General features: G+C 33.3%; 1 protein-coding gene across 1 annotated transcript in view; it reads right to left on the reverse strand.

Moving 5' to 3' along the window:
• Positions 1-23,076, reverse strand: part of LOC115443899 — a 52,004-nt gene continuing 28,928 nt past the window's right edge. The window contains exons 4-5 of the mRNA XM_030169492.2: positions 8,314-8,415; positions 1-312 (exon numbers count right to left, since the gene is read on the reverse strand). Coding sequence (XP_030025352.1) covers positions 266-312; positions 8,314-8,415 — 149 coding nt within the window. The 3' untranslated portion in view covers positions 1-265. The remainder of the gene's footprint in view (positions 313-8,313; positions 8,416-23,076) is intronic.

Consider the following 23,076-nt stretch of genomic DNA (forward strand, 5'->3'; position numbering starts at 1 on the left):
TTTCAGTGGGCTGGCGTTTATATTTACATAGGATTAGATTTACATGTTCACATAAATCAAACACAATTTAAATATTTTATTCAAACAAGGCAACGTAACGTTAGCTACATTACAAGTTTATATACATTTTTGGATTGTAACTACAATAGTTTTATCACAGATTTTTATAGATTCAATTGTATACATTCACGCATGTATAAATATAAGTCTGTACACATTACCCATCCATTCAAACGCTCGCAACAAAATTCAGCTAAATTATACATTATCTATAATACAATCTTCGATAGACAAATCTTGGTATAGCCGGTCCTGGAAACAAAACGCACAATTATTACGAACATACTTTTTATTATAGATAATAGGACATGGCAGATACAAGAAATTACTATGACACACTACTTCCTGAAGCGATATTGTGTTCGGTTCCTAATATTATTTTGATATTTTTAAAGCAAACTCACTAATTAAATGGACAACCAATGTCAACATCTAGGGAACAGTCTTATAGAGAAATTCTACTTTTTGATTGCCCTGATACATACACTCATAACCTGCTTATGATATTATTATTATTATTATTTTTTGTATCATGACTGAATCTCGGCTTATAGACCGGGTTGCATGGTGCGGACGGGCCAAAGCCAAGTCTGCAGCAACATAAATTATTATTATTATTTTTATAGGCACTACCCTAAATATACTTTTTTATTAATGTGCACCTACTATGTTCTATCTCTAACTACCTCAGGTCGACTGGTAGAGAAAGCCTCTGGCATTAAGTCCGTTACATGATTTGTATGAAGTACAATAAAATAAATAAATAAAAACCTGAACTTCTTCAGTTTATACCAATGTTAAAAGCTGATGAAACAAATCCCAAAGTATCATTATGTCGCAGCCATGACCATGACGGCTCTAAATGTACCCATTTAGCAAGACCTTAATACAAGAATAAGTATGTACTCATTAAAAATATATTTACTTATTGGTGCCAATTCCGTGGTCATTAATAATAACTACTTATAGCTGTGTGATATAAGATACCAGTAACCTATTTTTAACTTCCAATTATTTTACGCACAATGTTCGTATTAAAATAATATAAACGTAAATCGAGAGCAAGGTCAAAGCTTAAAATTGCAATAGACTTTTTGCTTTGCATTTAAATTTCACTGGCCAGTTATTAATTGTACGATTTTAGGTAATGATTAATTTTTTTTGGTACAAAAGTTCTTATTTTAGTTTCTAATAAAATCAGTTTTTTATTATAAAAAAACTATGGATGTATTTTGTTCAAATGTAATATTTCGTCTCTCGTTCGACGACTTTCAGTTGCTGTTGCGTGTTTTTTTTTATTTGCATTATATTGAAGTTACCAACGTTACCCCATCCACAATATACGGATGATTATCCAAAGATCTTAGTGCTTAGTCGTAAAATCATTAAGTCGATGGTCATAGTTCTGCAATAACTACATCTGTTTGACTTGACCTACATTCGTCGAGCCCTCCTTCGTCTCAGTTCGTTAGTCGGGACCAAACACTAATGCCTTTATAATTTGACCTATAGAGACAAACAGTCTAGCCAATATGGACTTTGTAAAATTATTTGAAAAGGAGAATTCTAACGTACATATTATGCCACACCGTAATGATATATATAACCATTTCCACAAAATGAACAAACAACCATTGTTACAACAAGCGTCAAAGTCATACACCGAAGGCAATTGTTAGTGAAACCAAGCGTTATTTGGTGCAAGCTAGAAACAAAAACATTTTCAATATGACCAAAATGAATAATCACTCGACTGGGGTTATATAACTTGAGTGTACTCCACGCATGCTTAGACTGATAAAGATGTTTAAACTGTACAGTTTAGGGTACAAAGTCGCTTGTGTCGTCGTTGTGTCGGATTTCACGCTCGTCGGTTCGGAAATGCACAAAGTTTCCTTTTGTGGCGTTTCTCATAACTTGATTTGTGACGGCACAACCCTTCAGCCGGGTTCCGGCGTGGCGCCGCAGCGGCGAGACGCGTCACTTCCGCCACGAGGCCGCGGCTTAGTAAAAGGTGACAGCGGGAGCGATTTACGTTGCTAGCTAATTTAGAATCGCCGTTTGCCTAGCTATGAATACCTGGCAATTAAATAATAATTGGTATATTTTATTCCATAGGCAACTTGAGATAAACTTTCCTAAATTCTATTCTAGTTAAGTAAGTATTGTAAAATTATATTTTTAATTATAAAATTCCAAATCTTATTATGACTCTATTAAAAACAGGTTTATTATTATTTTATGCCATCTAAAAGCAATATGCACGACTACAAAAAACAAGAATAATAATTATAAATACGATGGTAAAATTATTTCTGGGACATCTATATTCGCTGGTGGGAGGTCTCTCATATGTGAGAGTCCGCCTTGGTACATACCACCGCAATGTTTATAAGAACATTGTAGCCAGTGTAACGGCTTGACATAATAAGACTTAACATCTCACGTCTCAGGATTGCGAGCGCAATGGAATATTGAACAATACTTTGTAATTCAAGGTGTCGGATGGTGTTACTGTTTATGGGCGGCCGTATAACTTACTATCAGGCGAACGGCAAAGTCGTCCTATATTATTATTGATAAGCTGTCTTTATTCTTCTCTATCGTCACCTTATTTCAGCGAATCATAATTCTTAAGCTCATTATTAATATCGCTGTCGCTATATCTTCCGTTTCGCCTGTCAATAAAATCTCATACTACAACGGAGCAAGCATTGTACGTAGGTATCATAAACGTGCAAAGTTTAAAGGCAGACAAGCATCCATGTTCATTAAGAATATATCGAAATTAACGTCGTTCAAAATTTAACAAGGAAATTGCACAACTATTCGCAAAAGATACAATCTAGTAAAAGTAAATATTGAAAACAGATAACTATCAGCAATTTTCAAAGTTTCCGCTGTTACGTTTAAGTACTCGAACTTCCAAGTAAAACAATTTTGGTAATACATCACATCGAATCCATCCATTTCAAACAACGATGACGCAAAACAAACATTCTTTTATAAAACGAGAATACATGTCTTGGCTGTCACAGCAAAAAAGCTTATGAAACTCTCAAGTTGGAAACTGAACGGAAACTTTCCGAGACATATCCGTTTTTCCACCCTCACTTAAAACAATTGTTTCTCTAAGAGATACTTCTAAAAAGGCCAATAAACAAAAAACTACGAACATCGCAATAAACAATTCTGTAATTTTAAACTTTTGTTCTTTCAAATACATGTAGTCTAAAATAAAAATAGAGACGACAATGGATCGGGCGGACTTCACACTAAATTTATTTTTTATTTACACAAAAACCAAACGTGACAAGTGGAGTTGGTTCTCTAGAATAATATTATATTTGGAACTTAGTTTGATATAAAACATCGCAACGTACAACTCTTTTCTCGTAAGGACAAACCTAATAAACACAAAACTCATTTCACAAAAAGTTGAGTAAAACAATATACATTTTGTTTGTATTTATTCAACTTGAAAAACACAAAAGGTCCAGCTAATATGAATTAATTTAACAAATGCACACGTCGCAACGCCCTCTTATTTTTGTGTGAGCAAACATATAAATATGCATAGGATAAATATCAAAAAGGTTGACTAAAACGATGGAGGCTAGCCGGATGGCGGCCCAATTAATTTGCGTCCTAAACAGTTTTATTAAATAATGAAATGTACGCGCGACTGCTCACTCCCCGCCTTCCGTAGACTTGTGATATGTCAATTTCATAATTAAAATGCGTTTGACCGTTGTCCAAAACGCCCCGGAGATTAGAAGCGTGCTCTAATTGAATGTTTGAATGGGTTCACTGTGCCCCGAAAATAAATGAAGTCATCGAGAAATTTTCGTTAAACACAATCAAAAAGGCCCTTTATGAATTATGTGTAAGCACACATTTTGCTTTCCTGTGAGGGGATAATTAAATATATTTTTCATTTTATCACTTATTTTGTGCTAGTACGCAACAACACTTCTAAATTAAAAACCATTGTTGAATTTAATATCGTCTGCACAGTTATATCTAAGCTTTAAAATTATCGAGACCCTGGGTACAATCCCGAAACTGACCATTTAAAGTTAGTCAATTCCAAATACGTTCACTAATTTTGACTGAAAGTGCCACTTGGTGAAAAGTTCATCTGGCCTATAAGATGACAAAAATAAGCTCAGTAGGCTGTAGCATCGCTAATTGAACCTTTGCATACCCCTTTGGGGATAAGGACCTCAACTTGTCTTAGAATCAATCGTCACAGCTTACAGGGTGAGTAACCAAGATCAATTTCAGTAGTTGGCCTTTGAAGTCGCCTACGTCAAAAAGGAGGTTAATCATTTTTATGATTAACTTTTAAACATGACCTATATTTTATATTCGTAGTGAATCATACACTTGTGTTATAAAGATTTCGTATGCTGAATCTCTTTTTTTTATACGAACACAAGTGACCCCACTACAGACAGCACCTGATAGTAAGTGGATCCAATAGAATGTCGACTGACGAAAGATGATTACCCCTAAGCAATCAACATAATTGTACCCGCCTGTTGGAACCGGTTATACACAGTCTGATACCGGAACGCGACACTTACGTGGGACACTATGGCAAATTTTAATACCTGATGTACAGGCTTGCTATCCGGACGGATATAAAATATATCTCCTACCACCAGCCAATCTCATATATTATTTAAACAAATTAATTCTCCATGTAGCGCGCTAATAGCCAAATTTGAATCAAATCATTCTGAATCATTTTCTTTATAACTAAACGCTTTTTCTGCATCCTAATTATCATTAGTAGACAACATTATTCTATAACCTATAGAATTCTAGTGGACATTATCTTGGACTAAAGAACTAGGAAAATGCATCACACTGAGTCATTAAATAAATTATTCTCATAAGGTCATCCAGTAATACATCGGCTGTCCAAGAGGTTAACACAAGTCAGATTACTTTATAGATTGATACTATCTTATATGACCGCACATTGATCACATTAGGTACATGTGAATAAATTATTCGCAAATAAATCCGGACTTCCTCGCTCTTTACCTTCACCGCTCTGTAATTAATAATATCAGTTCCTTTAATCCTTTCCTCATACATTATTCATGATTTCGGACGATATTCTTTAGCTCGAGTGTGTTTGTGCAGTGACCTTGATAAGAATCTCCACGATACGTTGGATTTTGTTTACTACCCGCTGTTTTCAATAAACTCTTTTCCTTCTGTACTTATCCCATTCTAATGTGAAGTCAGGGCAACTTTTCAAGCATATTATAGAAACATCTGTTTTTTACAATCAACTATTTCCCTATCAACAGCCTCTGTAGAATGATACATACTATGATTATGTAGTATCATTAAACCAGGTCCTTAAATCTATTCCATCTACTTGAATCCTTCACTATGCCACAGTATAGCAAGTGTGCGATCACCGTAATTATGAAACAAAACTTCCTTATTGTAATTACCATACGTATCAGAATGACCGTTGACTAATCATTCGTAAACAATGCCCTGAGGCGGTCACACCAGTCAATCCACGCTTGTTTTAAGTTGTCAGTTGTTTCATCCGCGTACAATTTAGAATGTTCAGTTCCGGAACCTGAGGTATTGCAAAAAATTTGTTCTCGGGAAGTATTAATTAACATTTTAATTAGAAGGAAATAAATTTTATTTTATTCTTGATCGATTAATGACCTGTTTCAAAAGCTTCAAGTAAATTTTATTTGACAGTTATCGCTAACAACTGCTGTAGTACTCATTTTATGACCATTTATTTGGTACCATAGATTACAGTGTGACTTTTGTATTAGGTCGATTTATATATTTATGACAAGTAACATTAATTTCATTATTCAGAAATTGTGGAACAGGTCCTAAATATGTTTACGAAGATTGAAGTTCGGTTATAGGAGATAAATAAATGTATCAAATAAAATTCAAATTATAATATTCATGAAATGCTTGATATAATAGACTAAATAAATCATCTCTTTTTATCCGACTACCTACTACGTTTCCATTTTAAAACTGTAGCTTCGTTCCTACTGAACCGATTTTGACAAATGAAGAGTCTATCGATTCATATTCATTATGCGATGGTTATAGGCCTTTTTTAACACAATTACGTTCAGCAGTAAGTTCTTTATTAATTACATTTAAATATGTAATATCCTATGCATATACTTTTGTGTTACAGTTTCGATAATAGTCGATATTTTAATATCTTTTATTATTTTTTATACAACAATAAGGAATAAAAACACTGGTCTTTTCTGATAAACTGCAAAGAAGCCGGCAATGTCATAATACCTACATTTTTCGTTAAATTCATTGGCAACTATTGGGTTTATTAGATTAACTGGGCTATGATTTGATTAGTTGAGTAGCGTTGACTGTGTATTTTTCTGACATCATACACATAAAGATTAAATTGGTAGGGATTTAAATTTAACATTGGGTATGTATCCAGACTTCAGTATACAAAGAAGCTCGGTGAAATGTGGATAGGTACATAAGTATATCTTTGTCTTACTCCAATAAAGGCGTATCTTTATACTGTTTATCAACACTACCCCCAAAATAGGCCTTTGGGTAGCGAGTAGCAGCTTAACCCATATCCTTTGTTACTGCAGTAACTTGACTCCTGAGGCCAAGCTACCAAAAAATGCCTTTCGACAAATCATTCCGGCAAGCGTGCAACGAAAGGCGACCTTGTCTGACCAGACAGCCGTTTCCCTATACAATTTATTTATTTTCTTTTGTTGACTATTGTCAGATTGATCACGAATTTTTGCACACGACAGCCAGTGACCATTCTGTGGAATTGCTTGTGAAATAATAGTGTTTATGGTATGTAAACGATTTGTAGACTGCTATCGCCATTTCTTATTATTTCCGGTTAATATTCAAAATGCAATTTAAAAAATTCTAGTAATAAAAAGGAAAAATACGACTCCAAAACCCTCTATGATCTAAAAACAATCTAACTTTATAAAGTTTAATAAAAAATATTAAAACACAAGCAATGTCATATATCTTCCCAATTCGTGTTTTATTTTGAAGACGATAAAAATTGAGATGGTAGTGGGTTCTTCACAGTCTAAACACATTTCCTAAACTACCAGAAAATTGTAAGTCCGCTGCTGACTTACAAGGAATGTGTGGTCATTTCAAAATAATGGGAATGTTTCAAAGGATGTTCAGTAAAAAAAGTCAAAACGTTTACTTAGATGCTTTATTGTTAGATACGCCAAAAGAGGTAATATATACCTATAGGTAATAGGTAAAAAAAAACTTATAATTTGCCACGAAGATAACTTACGGAGTAAGCTGTTGATGCTTGTCTCTTGCGTTTACTTTTTTAAATACTAGCTGCCATCAATGATTACCATAATAAATTGTCAGGAAATCCCTATTCCGTCTCAAGGGCGTATCCGTCTTTTAATTACGGGCATTCAAATCGAAGGATAACTTTAAAGGACGTATAAGTAAAAGGGGATTTTTTGACTCTTACCTAAATATAGCTATCAAAGCAGTCCGTCTAAAATTTTAAATGTAATATATTTTTTTAAATGTATTATCTTCGTACATCGCCACGACTAGCTTATTAATGCTAAAAATATGCTACCGCCTCGAGCAGTATTGCTTCATTTAATAATTTAAAGCGATATTATTAAAGTTTAAATTTCATTGTGTGCATGAATTGCCGATGGTGAATTAGTACCAACAGACTTTCTACTGCCTCGGTGCATACATGCGTATTGTGCAACTTAAAACTAAGGGCAAAAATAAAACATTATCGAATTCATTTAATTTATTTAAATATTAAACTAACATGGGCTCTATTTACAGCTTATAACAATAACAATCAATACGTACTACAATACATTACAAAACTGTTAAAAAAAACGCCCATCGGCTATCATTGGTTCAATTTTGATATATTTATTGTTAACAATATCCCAATTTGGTTAAGCTCTAACTTCTACGTCATGCAACCCATGCATATTAAACTGTAACTACAGAATTATTAACAATATACTGTCAATATGTCATTCCACGTAAATAGAATAACATATTAATACGTAGTGTAACACAATTCCGCTAATAAATAAATTATTGCTAGCTGATAAATAAATTAAACTAAAATACAAAATAACCATGAAAAAATTTGCTAGCGTTACATTACGTACAATATTAGTGCGAACTACATAGACTAGGTTCACCGGCCGTAGGGTTTACCTTGGGAGCCGGGCGGCACAAAACCATAGCCGGAAGCGCCGACAACCACGCCACTGGTCTGAGAGGGGTCGCCGGCCGGGGAGGGGGGGAACAACACCGGACCTGGAATGTAGCAATGCGTCATTGTCTTTGAAACTGGTCGCGTGACAGCCACTGACTGGCGTAGGCAGTATTATAGGTAGACGACACGCCACTCTTCGACTATATGAACTCCAAAGACTCTCCAAGAACTCCAATCTAAGAGTTCAAAGATTTAGACTTGTTAGTTTTGACGTTGGTATCAATATACTTTCTGAGATCTTTGGGCAGAAAATCATTGTACAATGTTTATCGTTAGGGTAAGTTACTCCTTACAATAAGTGTTGAATATGTACACGAATTTAATAATAAATAACTTTTTGTGTTGTTCTTGTTGTTTAGTTGCTACTTTTGCTCTGCAGGTCATGAAGGAACTGCCTGTAGGCCTAATAGTTTATTTAACAATTTTATTCAAAGTATTTAATCTACCAACTGTATTGCCTTTCTAAATGACTCAACAATATGTTTATAACGTCAAGTTCCTCCTTTCCAAATACACTTTATTTAGTTCCTAAGTTTGTTTTATTACAAATCAATAATATTTCTTAAAACCTAAATGAGAAATTTACTTATTGACTTTGATTATATGTTGTGTATTCGAAAATATACCGAAAATCTAAAAATCATGTTTTCCCTGGACACCGATAATAGTCAAGCACAATATCTATCGTATATTAATCATAAATAAAAAATTATACAATAATTGTATATTCGTAATCACAAAATCATTTTTTCAGTCAGCATTTCGGTTTAAATATTTTTTTATTCAATTGCGTATTATCTCAGATCTTATTAGACTTAATAATGAATTTACAAAGAAACTATAGAAAGCTAGATAAATCAATTTACAACTACTTAGAAATATTAATTTTGTCAAAAACCGTAACGTTATCTAGATGAGATTAAACTATCAATTGATACCTTCATGCATGGAACTATTTATTTGTCGACGAACAGACGGTCAATTGAATCAATTGTCATGATCTTATCTCGTTTGACAATAGCAAATAATAATATCTTATTTGACATTGCTCAGTTAACAGTTATGAATAAGCCTTATCAGCTATCGTACAGCCAAGCGAGGCCATATTGAAAAGCTACTATTGTAATGATTTTTTAAGTATGAAGGATTACTGAAAAATGAATTTTCATTTGACACAATAGTTATTTTACTTAAAAACCGCTGATACTGAACGTTTGACTTTAGGACGAGGTATTTAAAATTCTCACAATTCGCCAATCAGCACGCTATATTAGAGGTACGTATTCTATGCTTAGTCCTGCAAGGAAACAAATGTAAACATAAACAAATCCGTTTGACAATATGCGACCTTATCGCTTCTACATCCTCATTATGGAAAATTTTGCTACTCAACTTGGAAATCAAACTGAGAATCTCAAGTTGTCAGTCACATTATGCCGCGACTAGACAAAAGAAATAAAGAAAGAAGAATAATTTATTTGTCAGACATGCGTAAGTACAAACGTATAATGGAGTAAAAAAGAGAATTAATATTATAAACAACTAGCAGACCCGGCGAACTTCGTACCGCCTAACAGTCGATTCTTTAATATTTTTTTTTTAATACTTGTTCTGCTATTCGGAATAACTCAAGACTGCATGTCAAGGCAGTGACAGGTACATAGGTGACCACTCAGCAAGATGTTTTGCTGCGGCATGAGCAAAATCTCATATAAAATTATAATTATACGAAATTTTGTTAGTATTATGTAATAATACTCAACCGAAAATAGAATATTGTCTCGCATTGTGATTTTCCTATCAACTTATATAATAATCGGAATATCTACAAAATATTTTAAAAACATCAGCTGACTTATTATGCAAGATTTTACGTAATGAAAACAATCAGATCACGATTGAATCCTCAGTCCGTTATTAATTAACATTAAAGATCGTAAAACAGAATTTATTGGTAATAAATTTGTATGGAAAAATATTGTATCTTCATCGATATGCAATATATTTAGTAAAGTATATTAATTAACATGAAATTCATAAGAGTATTACGGGCCGAAATGTTAACATTGTAATGAAATAATCAGTATACTCAGCCTGGCCTTTAAGGATCGATTGCTTAGTCGGGAATCGAACGGTCTGCAGGTTCAAAACCCAAGACACACCTTTAATTTTTTTAAGTTATGTGTGTATTATCTTTAGCTTTACAATGAAGAAAACATCGTGAGAAAACCTACATACCTGAGAAATTTGCAATAAGAATTTCGAAAGTATATGAAGTCTACTAACCCGCACTGAGCGAAGACTATGGACTAAGGCGTTAAAGCACTTCAATAGTAGAGGAGCAGCAGAAGAAACTATATAAAGGGCTGGTGATATTTATTTATTTCATTCAGCCTAGAAAACGAGCAGTTCAGAGTCATCCATTGTCTAGATGGTGTTGCCACCGTTTACGTAAGGACTATAGTAAGTAACTACTGGACATAAGACTTAATATCTCATGTCTCTGAATGGCGAGCGCAGTGAAATACCAAACAATACTGTGTAATTCAAGGTATTGGATGGTGTTTCTACTGTTTACGGGCGGTCGTATCGCTTACCATCAGGCGAACGGCAAGCTCGTCTCGTCATACAAAGCAGTATAAAAATCCATCAATCAAAAATCAAATAACCATTTTTTGACCGAAAATACGTGAATATTCCGACTATATCCAAATGAATCTTGTTACATAAACTGATAGTTGAAGCAAAATTACTTCAGACTACGCGCTGTGCATGAACAATTATTGTTTGCGGAATTTAAATTGCCCTACTTAGATCTCTGTACTTGAAGACGATTAGTAACCGTATAATAAAGCATCGATAACACTGCAATCCTTGTAGACTGTTTAGTATTAGTGACCTTTGTTGCAGATCCGGTTGGTTGACGAAAAAAAAAATAGAATTATTTTCTAAGTTTTTAAGAATGAAAATTTAAAACGAAATATGACTATTGTACTAAAAATAGGTAGATAGAACACAACGCTAGATATTTCCTCAATATATATTTGTTAGAAACTTTAGCAAATATATATTTCGTTTCACCAACGTGAAAATTACAGTAACAGTATGTCTATATAAAAAAATATTTATATCGATTCAGCAATTTGTTAATTCACTTCTAAAAAACATCCAAACACGTTTACTAACTTTCGCATTTACATTAGCATCAGTGAAGGTTTCGACTTATCCATAACCTCATGGTGTTTAATACTCGGCAACGAAAACCAAAAAGCTTAGTCACTAAACTTCAAAACAATATCCCGGAAACCACAGCAAATGTTAACTGCGATTGCCATTCACAAGCTTTCTATATAACTTTTAGTTCCTAGAAAGGTGGCACGTTAAGCAGTCCTAACCAATTCACTAGATGGTATAATTATATTATTAACATAATACATTGTACCTTCTACTAAAATCTCATGATATTCAACTGAAATACCATGAGATTTAAATTGCAGGAAGACTACATTGTACAGTACAGGCTGAATTTTATCCTGTCATTCCCCTGTTCACTGGTGTCAATCTTAATTGTCTCCATGTCCGTGAAGCCAGGGGATTTTGCAATATCATGGCGCAGACATTTTCAAATTGTTGCCCTATTTAGGTTATTTAGGGAGGACAAACACTTCAAGTTAAAAATACCAACTAGCAAAAAAAAGTTGTTTATCTCGACGGTAGCAAAAATTATAGCGGGTCATTAAATTGTTCCTCCTCATTGCTTAATATATCAGTGGCGAAAGGTCCATAAAGCCTGATTCCTATCGGCTTCCCTTTTTGTAGAATCTAATTATCACTAGAAGGACTTGCAGATTGCATTTATATATATATTATTAGTACCTATGTGCTGTGCCGGCTTTCCTTTCGGAAGAATTCGTCCTTCACCACTAGATTATATATAAATAAATATCTTCGCTTTTGTATATTAAATTCAATGTAAAACTTTCCTCAAATCAAAGCTCACATTATTAGTTCAATACTGTTATGCTAACAAGCAGCTATTAAATACAAAGACCTCGAAGTCCGTATAATGAAAAAACTATTAATCATTGCATATTAGCTACCTACACAAATTAAGATACATTACACAAGCAATTACAATTTGAATCAACAAATAATTACTTTCTACCGTATACAGTATCCTAATTATAGAAATATTAAATTATATAGGCTTTGTCAAACTGGGTCTAAAATAAAAACATTTGTAATGGCCTGAGCACATTGAGAATTTAATGCTATTAATTTATTTCAAAAATATAGACTTATTAAATTACAATTGCAAATTGATTTTTTATTTAATTTATAAAGTTCAACTGGATGTAAATTAACTGTTATTTGTTACAGTCACAATGCACATTAATTTTACGGCTGTCCGCAAACGATCATTTTAGCCTCCATAATAATATTTGCAGCAAATGTAACGTATAAACACAATTACATGTATAATTTATTAATTAAATATGAAACATATAGAGACAGTGAGCAAATTAAGCTTTAGTTTTATGGGTCTATAAATTCAACTAAGGTTTTAATTGCCGTATACTCACTTAAACTTTTAACACACGTACAATGTTTGTTTATTCAACTGTCGTACTGATAACCTTAATGTAACCTTTGCGAAGGTTCGTCTATTAGAGCTACTTGACAAAAACAATTCGGACATAGATATTAAGGTAATACTTTGTTTTACACAAAGCTATACGATAGATATGCAACTAATATTATAGAGTTCTGTTAGTTAACTTCGTGTACCATAACGTAACAGTCATAAAAATGACGATAAGTATGCATATCATACGATAGTTCAAATACCTTATTTCGAATATATTATTGAGTTTTCTTAATGATTTGATTCTTTTGCGAAATTGGACATCGAGATTAAACTAATTATTATCGTTTTTTTTTCGCGGTTTTTTATATTATAATTTTCTTCCGACGTTTGCAAACATTTCAGCCTTCATGATCACGGGGCGGACTGAGCTGTAGGTCGTCCGAAAAGAAGAATCAATATCTACCTACATTTTACAATTATACATAAATATGTTGATGTCGGTGCGATCTACGCAGAATAAGTTCACAGTGTCTCAGTGGCGAAAGGTGAAATTTTCCGAAAGGGACACTGCGTATAGGTACGAATATGCATGAATGCGGTCTGCAAACCGTTCTAATGATTGTTAGATTCTACATAAATTCTACATAAAGGGAAGCCGGCAGGAATCGGATTATATGGACCCTTATAATCCGATTCCTACCGGCTTCCCTTTATGGCCACTGCAGTGTCTTGAAATTAGTTTTGTTAATTATCGCTTCGCGTAGCATAGCTATGTGTGCCCATACTGAGATGTTACATAGCTAAGTAATGGGACCAATAAGTGGACAGTAATTGCTCCAAGCCGACCCAACATTCAAGGATATTCAAATAGTTTAACGAAGCAATATGAACATTACAAATAGTGCCCGATTTATTATCTGCTTTTGTTACAATTCCGTACGTTTGTGTCGAATTAGATATGGTTTTGTGTCGGTCAAAATTTTATTTATAAATCAACGAATTCTGATTATTTCCTAAATCTGGTATGTTGCTCATGTTAAGCAAGAATTATCTTATTACGTATTAATATTATTTTAGAATTTGCGTATTTACTAGATAACTCTTTGTATCAATATTTAAAAAAGACATAGAAAAAAGAAAAGGTAACAATTTAAACTAAAACATAAACAAACACGAATATTAACAAAATAATGGCATGTAATTTAAATCCGTCAAATCGAAGCAAAATATCGAATGCTTGCAAACGTGGAATAGTGTTGTAACTATTGTAAAACTAATCGAGTCCGTCAGACAATTACATTGTTAAACGAATGAAGTAATAACCGTAATGCTAGGGTCTCTTATAAATGTCACTGCTGTTATCAAATAGTTGCGAAATTCACTCGAATGTATTTCGATGTTTTTATCAATATATTCTTCGGTAATTGTCTGAGTTACAACAATTTAATGTTTGGGACTAATTCCCAGATCCCCACGTGTGTTCTCATTATGTCTTGTACAGTCAGGCTCAAAAGTATCTGAACAAATTCAAAATTTAAAATCGCCTTTAAATTTGTGTTCGTATAAACAATCGTTTTTCATCACTAAAATAATTTTTACAAGATTTGATTTCTTAATTTTGAAGTTGGTGCAGAAATTTTTAATTTATTCGGCTACTTTTATGGCTGACTGTTCCTCTTCTAGACATTTAGTAAACAAAAGAAAATCAAGCGACCAGGTATAATATGTACTAAGTGGTAAGGCTAAGCTAATATAAAATCAGGTAAGTAGTAAGAAGACTCCAAAACTAATTCTGCCGTGGTAATCGAGAGTGCAGTAAGTCAAAGGCGGGCAATTTTTTATTTGACTTGGAATGTATATTAAACAAACTTTCATCCTATTTAGGTTTCATACATCTACGTATATAAGAAATGCATTTTCTTGCTTGATAAACAGCAGTAAGAACTATAAGACAATCTAGTTAGTTATGTAATAAAGCAGATCTGCCTTTTTTGACTTACTGATATATTTATTACCAGAGTTAGCAATAACCTTACTGACACAATTTTTCACCGAACCTATAGATAGAATACTTAAAATTATCAATATTTATTCAACGGAAGAACTGCATTTTGAGCACCTTCGAACAAATTTCGCAAATCCTTCGTAATTTAAATAAGCTAATTAACTTCCATATGAGATAACGTTAGATTTTACGATCGCTAATTACATACAGAACTCCTGACGGTTGAGTAAATGTACTTGACCGGTTTTTTTTTATCTGATACAATTAGTATTGTGAAAAATATCCTTTGCATTTCACAATAAAGGCTATTGTCCTTCAACTTCCGCACTATATAAAAAACTTGTTTCTAACCATTCTAAACAGCGCCTACTACTCTTGCGGAAGGCCTATGTTCGCTGGTGGATATACTATGCCTCCGTGACGTACTTGTACTGCATGCGCGGTACGACAGCGCTCTGAGATCCTGGGTTCGAATCCCGGGTCAGGCAAAGTGAAATTTCAGTTTTTTCTACTCATTATCAGAATTTGTGCCCGATATGGCGATAGGCTCGCCCCCTATCACATCATGAGACGGAACACACTTGGCGAAAAATGGATGGCCTGGTTGCGCCTCTGCATACCCCTTCGGAGATAAATGCATAATGTGTGTTTTATACTACAATTGCACGCGAGTGAGAAAAATCTCTCTGTGACTAATGATGTAAGTTTAACGCATTCGAAACCACGGTCAATAACGAGTCTATTACCCGCTCTCTAACTTAGCGTGAACATAACCATTTAATGGTTATCCACGCCGCCTTCGTGGTATGCAGGCGGCCTTGCGACTGGATATTCTTGTTGCCATGCAGTTTTTAAAGGAAGCACGTAAAACCTGACGTGTGATATTTTTCGCCTTTATCAACGTTGAATATTTATGAACTGGTTTGTTGCGGCACTTCTATCTACGTATATTCGAGTTTGTTGATTCGGAAGTGATATTAAATTGGTGTCGTAGGTAGCGTGGGCTATATCTTATAATATCAGCCCTGTATATTCTGTTTCATTGCTGGGCACGGGCCTCCTCTATTACTGAGAGGGATTAGGCCTTAGATCACCACGCTCGCCTAGTGCGGATTGGTAGACTTCACACACCCTCAAAATTCCTATAGAGAGCTTCTCAGGTATGATTTTCTCACAATGTTTTCCTTCACCGTTAAAGCAAGCGATAATTTACAAAGCATATACACATAATTTAGAAAAGTCAGAGGAGTGTGCCCTTGGATTTCGAACCTGCGGACATTCGTCTCGGCAGTCCGTTCCACAACCAACTAGGCTATTGTCGCTTTAATACCTTACTAATATAATTAATACGAATATTTGTGACTATGTTCGGATGTTTTTAGAAGCCTTTGAACAATTTTGAGTGAAACTGATCACATAAATAGATATCCAGCTCCAACAGGCCGGCATAATTGTGTCGACTGCCCAGGGGCAATCATCTCTCGTCAATCGACATTTTTGGCCCCACTCCACTTACAATTAGGTGCATTGGTGTCACTTTGCCGTTCTCATATAAAAATAAATTTCTATATTAACATATGTATAGGCTGCTATATAATGATGAATGTCTAAACTCAACCAGTATCTCGTGACACTATATTACGCTACATTTTTTTTTTTGGCAGATAAAACCTGCCCTAGCTACCGTGGCATTTGAAAAGGTCCATGCCATTTAAAAATATACCTTATCTTGCATAACATTTGTTTGAATGTTGACAAGTCACTAATGTTGAATCGAACTGCTTTAAAATTTATTTTGTTAAAGTTTATGGTTCATTATTTTAATTAGCGGAACAGGTAGTGATTTTTTATTGTTACTATCAAATACTTAAAGCGATTTCCTGACATTATATTCGCATAACCACTTTATGAATGGTCAATATTAGTATATATAAACTACGCTAATATCCACTTATGCCCTTTATCCCCTAAGAGACAGGGGGAAGGGGCAGGGGAGACAGACGCAACTGATGCGTTTACTTTTTTTTCACCGTGTATTTTCCGTTCCATGACAGGCTAATTATTCGATTAGGGAGCTTCTTGAAAATAAGACGCGACATTCAGTTACTCGAACCGTAAATATAATATAAAAAATATAAATTTCGAACTCAATTCGAACTTTTTTTATAATTATTTTGCTTCTACTCTAAGAGAATTGGTCGCAGCGGCAACATCACACTTCCAAAAATACACGTATTCGCCTTATTCGCACTGATATACAAAATTAATAAAAAAAAAGAACAGAAAAATAAAACTAGGAATTTTGATAACAATATTGGGACATTCATCTATGATTACACATTGTTAGCAGAGGTGTAGACCAGTATGTGGTTTCATTTATTAACGCAATATCAAATTGGTCCTGTTTAAATATATCTTACGTATGAAATACTTGAGTCTAGATGGCGCATTACTTTCAGTATGTTATTGACCTTTACATTTTCTAGTGCTTAATGCCTTTTACCTCTCTGAAATTCCAGTCTGGAGTATCGAATAACAATATTTAATAACAATATTCGCGGTCACGCTCCGTGATATGAAATATTGGTTTAATTTTTTTTTTTAAATATTATAAATCCTTACTTATAGCGAAGTGATAGAAATATCAATACAATAATTACGCATACTGTTCGCATCTAGTTTTACTTCAATTGTTATCTCATTGATATTGGTTTGATATTATAAGCTGACCAGCGAAATAAAAAATCGTCTCTGCGGGCGCCACTTTTGCTGTTTTGTTTGAAACGTTGTCAGTACAAGAAATTAGCGCCATATTTTTAACATGGTGAGCATTTTTATTTTCCTGGTAAGGTTATAGATACTTATCGCCACCAATATCTCTTGTGTGGTAGATAACATCTGGATTGGTAGTTTTTACTACTACTATATATAAATCGGCATGAAGATCCAGGTTTGCTAGATTTCATTATCAGTAACTAAAAAAAATTGTACCAACACTCATTCTCCATTGATAAAACCTCTTACTAATTATACTTGGTTAATCTACTATTGTAAACACATACAAGAAAAACACGCCTAAATTCTCGCAAAACCATTTTTTGTACCCATAATAAGACTATTAATAACTATTAACATACAATAGCGAATTAACAAATGTTGTAAAGTGGCAAAAAATAATACTACCAGTGATAAATTTACTTGAGAATCTGTTATTTAAATAATTAATATAATATACCGTTTCTTAAAGTAAATAAAAGACAGGTTTTATATCGGAGCTCGGCAAAACGGCTTCACTGTACTTTATTTCAAGCAAAGTGAAGCCCAAAGAAATTAGTTGTTTGATTAAAGAGAATTTTCACACTTTCTCAAAATATTTTAAAATAAAGAAGTCAAAACACTTATTATGTTAATTATTTACTAATAATCAATAAGGCCTATTATAATTACAAGCCTTAGTACACACATCTCCGAAAGAGAGCCACATGAAACTTAAGCTCTATTATGTTACAATAAGGGTTATATATCAATAGCCAGACTAATGGAGGTATCTTCATTGACAGTATCAAAGTTACTTTTACTTTTATCTGTGGTAACTCTTATTCCTCTTGCTTTAACGCCGTTTATGTTGTGGCAAATCGGCCTTATTATCGCCGTTATACTTTTCAAAGAAACCAGCTGTTAATGTCCTAATCTTGCCATGACATTGAAATGTAACAAAGCAATGTCTGTAACCGTAATTCTTGGTGCAGTTACCGCCACATACGCAATTAAATTAACCACGACTGTGATGCTAACGCTTTTATTTTGAAACTTAAATTTTACAATGTTTCGTGTTAAGTGAACGTGATTTGTCGCGTATATAATTTATACCAAACTGATGACTGCCAGCGTGGTGGACTAAGGCCTAATCCCTCTCAGTAGTAGTCGGCTTATAGAGGAGGCCCGTGCCCAACAGTGGGACAGTATATAATACAGGGCTGATATTATTATTTATTATTGACAATGACTGACGTTTATATGGTGAAGATCCAAGTCGTCTGTTTTAATGTCGCAAAAATACACAAATAAGTCGGCTTTCGTAGTAAGCCGGTATAAGTAATAATAAAAGATTGTAAGACGTTGCATCTTTCATCGGTCGAATTATTTTTACTGGACCTTATTATTATAGTCAATATATTACGATACGTATTTAATATATAAAATACTGTCACACATGCACCCTCGAAACTTGCAGCAGAAAACGTCTAGAATTGGCTGTTGTTTCCAATCAAATTAGAATACTAAAGAAAAAAGGTAACAAAAATTTATTATTAAAAAAAATCAATAACTATTATACAAAAGCAGAAAAACTAAGTAACACGATATAACTTATCTAGTAAGTGAAAAATTGCCACAAAAAGTATAATCATCGTAAATAGTGATGATATCAGAAGTTGTACCAATAAGTAAATGACTTAACCGAATAAAAACTATTAAAACAAAATATTCGATTAAGATATTATGTTTTTATAAAATGACTTACAAGATTTGACTTTTGATTTCTAAGACCTGTCATTTGAAATTAACCTCTAAAGAATCTAAAACTGGACGAAAGTAGTTGCAAACACCGTTAGTGAAGTATATATTTCTGAAGGAGGCAGGTTAATCAATGTGCAGCTCTATCTCAGCCACACCAATCCAGGACTTACTCTATCAGTATGCCAAATTTCATCGAAATTCGTTCAGTGCTTACAGCGTTCATATCTAACCGTTCGAACATCTTCTTAATTTTTTGTATTTATAATACTACTAGCGTTTGGTTGCCGTTGCGCCCGCGTGAAAATGTTTTTCCGGGATACAGGCCCCGCGGCCCGCTATATATTTTTCCAGAATAAAAAGTACTCTATGTTCATTCTAGGATGTCTATATTCATACCAAATTTCATCGAAATCGATTAATTGGTTTAGCCCTAAAAGACAGACGGACTGACTGAATTACTTTCGCATTTATTAAGTATAGATTAGTTAGATAACATATTTATATTAATTATCAAAGTAGTAACTAATTGTAATAGAGGGTTATTACCGGCTGGATGGTGCGTCCTCGGTTTTTACTCGACTGAGCATGATTTGTCATTACAAAGGTAAGTAGACCCCTATAGACTTCCACACTACACCGCAAATTATATTAATCGGCTTCGTATGAAACAAAATCACTCGTTTAACCCAAATATTGATCACTAATATTTCCTAGTTGTTACTTCATGAGAAATTGTGGTTTAATTTTCCTATTACTAGCTTTAGTAATATATTTTTTATCATCATGATGAAAGTCGAAATTTACCAATTTGAAATACTTCGGCTTCCCGTTTTATTTTAGTCATTTTTACTTTTTATTCATGAATTACTATTGATAGAGCTTAATTAAGATAATTCAAAATGAGAGAACCACTCGAATCTTTAAGTAGCACTAAGAATCAAAAGATAAATAAATTAAGTAATAATAAACAGTTTCCTTAATTGTAGGTAAATGATTGATGAATCTATTATCAGCTATAAGTTTTGTTATCATTCGCCTAAAAATATAATAGATGTTTTTAACATCGACAATTTTCACTTAAATATGCCATCAATGTCTAGAGACTTCTTAAATACATTAACTGAAGCTCTCTTGGGAATTACTCGGAAGAACAAAAACTGATTCGTTTTTACCGTAAAAAAATCCTTAAAATATACCTATACTAATTTGCTTGATATCATAAATGACAGACAGTTTGCGTCAAACATAATGGATATTGTAAAAACTTTGTTCATAAAACATAATTCTACAAACTTACAAACATAGGTTTATATATGAGTATTGATATTATAATTATATATCGTATGGATTATTCGACAAATATTATTTACGCGTTAGCATATTTATTGCACATAGGACTGGCTGGACAAATGAACAAAGTTTTTGTAAATGTCTATGATATTAACATATTATGGTGCCTCGAGGCCCAGTTTTCATCCATTATGTACCGCAAAAAAGGCTTGCAAAATTTTAATAATAGTCGTTTATAAGTTCCTATCTAAATCAAGGCTACGGTTCATATTTTTTTATGCAAACAATAATATAAGATTATTTCATTAGCATTTAAATGTCATTTATAATCGTATACTTTGAATTGTATGATTTATATATTATCTTGATATTTAAATATATAAGATATTTATATTTATAGAGGGATTAAAGAGCTTAACATTTTATTATGTTTAAATCTATTATTTTATAAACATACGAATGTCGAAACAGATTAAAAAAACATCGCAAAATACGCTCTAAATATAAACTAAATAACCATGCCAATTAAAAAGTAAACTAGCTTACCAAAGCCTAAACAGTACCTAGATACAAATAAATACCTAAGCAGACCACCTGTTATACGTGCGCCTTCAAATTAAAAGCAAAAAGCGGCGCAGGCGCAGCGGCTAATATAAAGGCGTCTGTGCCTCTCCGTACTTTAGAATGCAACAAAACCCTTACTTTACACATAGTTGCTGGAAACCAGCGTAGACATTTGACGGTATGGGCTGCAAACTGGTTAAAGTTAAATTATACACTTTATAATGTTACTGAACGTCGATAGCTTTCAATATTTACCTTAGTTACTTCTTAGTGTTTGTTTTTCCTTTAGAATTTTTATTTGTATTTTTGTTAATAATAAATGTAGAATCTTATCTTGTTATCTTGATATGGATAATAAACTAAATCTGATATTTACCCGAAATTTAGTATCACAATGGAAGCAACAAACAAGTTTGATTAGTCATAAATATTTATATCAGAAAGGAATTATAGACTTCGTGGCTCATACAAGCCTAAATTCTTAACTATTAATGTATCCTTACGCGGCAAAGTGATTAAACAAGGCCTGTGACTATATGTCGGTGCTGACAATCCCGTTGCATATACCAACAAGTTCTTCCTCCTGTTCATATCTCACACCAACGTGGCCTCAAAATAATTCTTTTTAAACATATTTTTTTATATACAGGTACGTCAAAGTGACCTACTTCAGCTGATGGTAAGTAGAGTGGAGTCTCGCCAGTCGACACAATAATGCCGGCTTTGCGAAACCGAATATACATAAGCTAATCCCGCAACGTGGCGCTTACGTGGGCCACTATGGCGGGCTTGATATCTTTCGTTCAGTCTAAAATTTATGTGCTATTCCACACAAAAATAATCACTAGCAAACATGAAAGAAAGCAATTAATTTAATTTTTAACGCAAGTAAATAACTCTTCATAATATAAGTAAAACAATGTCAACAAGGCTGAACAATTAATTTAACAGACAGTTATTAATGTCAATTAATGCATATCGATCTGTTTGAGGGCACGGTGGTTAATTAATTGTTATGGAACTGGATCTGTCCTTCCCTAGCCTTAGTCAAGACAAGTAAATTTACATTACGTTGTCAGCTAACTTGCCTATACTCATCTGACAAAGCAAATTAAGTATGATTATGAATTCATTGATCTTAGATTGTATTTGATGTTACTACAGTGGAATGATGCCATGCTCCCGTTGGAATTATTCTCGTTTAATACAAGATCGAACCTGCTAATATAGACTTTAAAACATAGATTAAATAAAAGAGAAGGATATTAAAGTAATTGGAAAAAGCAAAGGGTAAAATTGAAATTATAATATAAATCTTAAGGCGAAAAGGTGTTCTAGATACAACTAGATACACGTCTGTCTAGCTCTATCTAGAGGATAGAGAAGTGAGGGGTTTTGTGAAATTTTCATCTCTGTATAGTGACATAAAAAATTTGCAACTGTTAAGATTCTAGATCGAAGCCATAGACTACTTTACGACTCCTAAGAAAACCTAATTAACTAAACGTATAACCAACAAAATGGCTAATAAAAATGAATGGTTGGAATATTTATACGAATAATAAAAAAACATTGGCTGCCTTTGTCGTGCATAAGCATATTTCAGGCAATTTGCAATTAGTTTCAGTGCAATCCAGATATGAACTCAAAAAAAACTGAACCACTTTATGCACACATCTTAATTGAAATAGCCAAAATAAGGTTTATTGTTTATTTTTTATTTGCATTTGATAAATA

This window comes from Manduca sexta, chromosome 24 (genome assembly GCF_014839805.1).
Source record: "Manduca sexta isolate Smith_Timp_Sample1 chromosome 24, JHU_Msex_v1.0, whole genome shotgun sequence".
NCBI lineage: Eukaryota > Metazoa > Arthropoda > Insecta > Lepidoptera > Sphingidae > Manduca > Manduca sexta.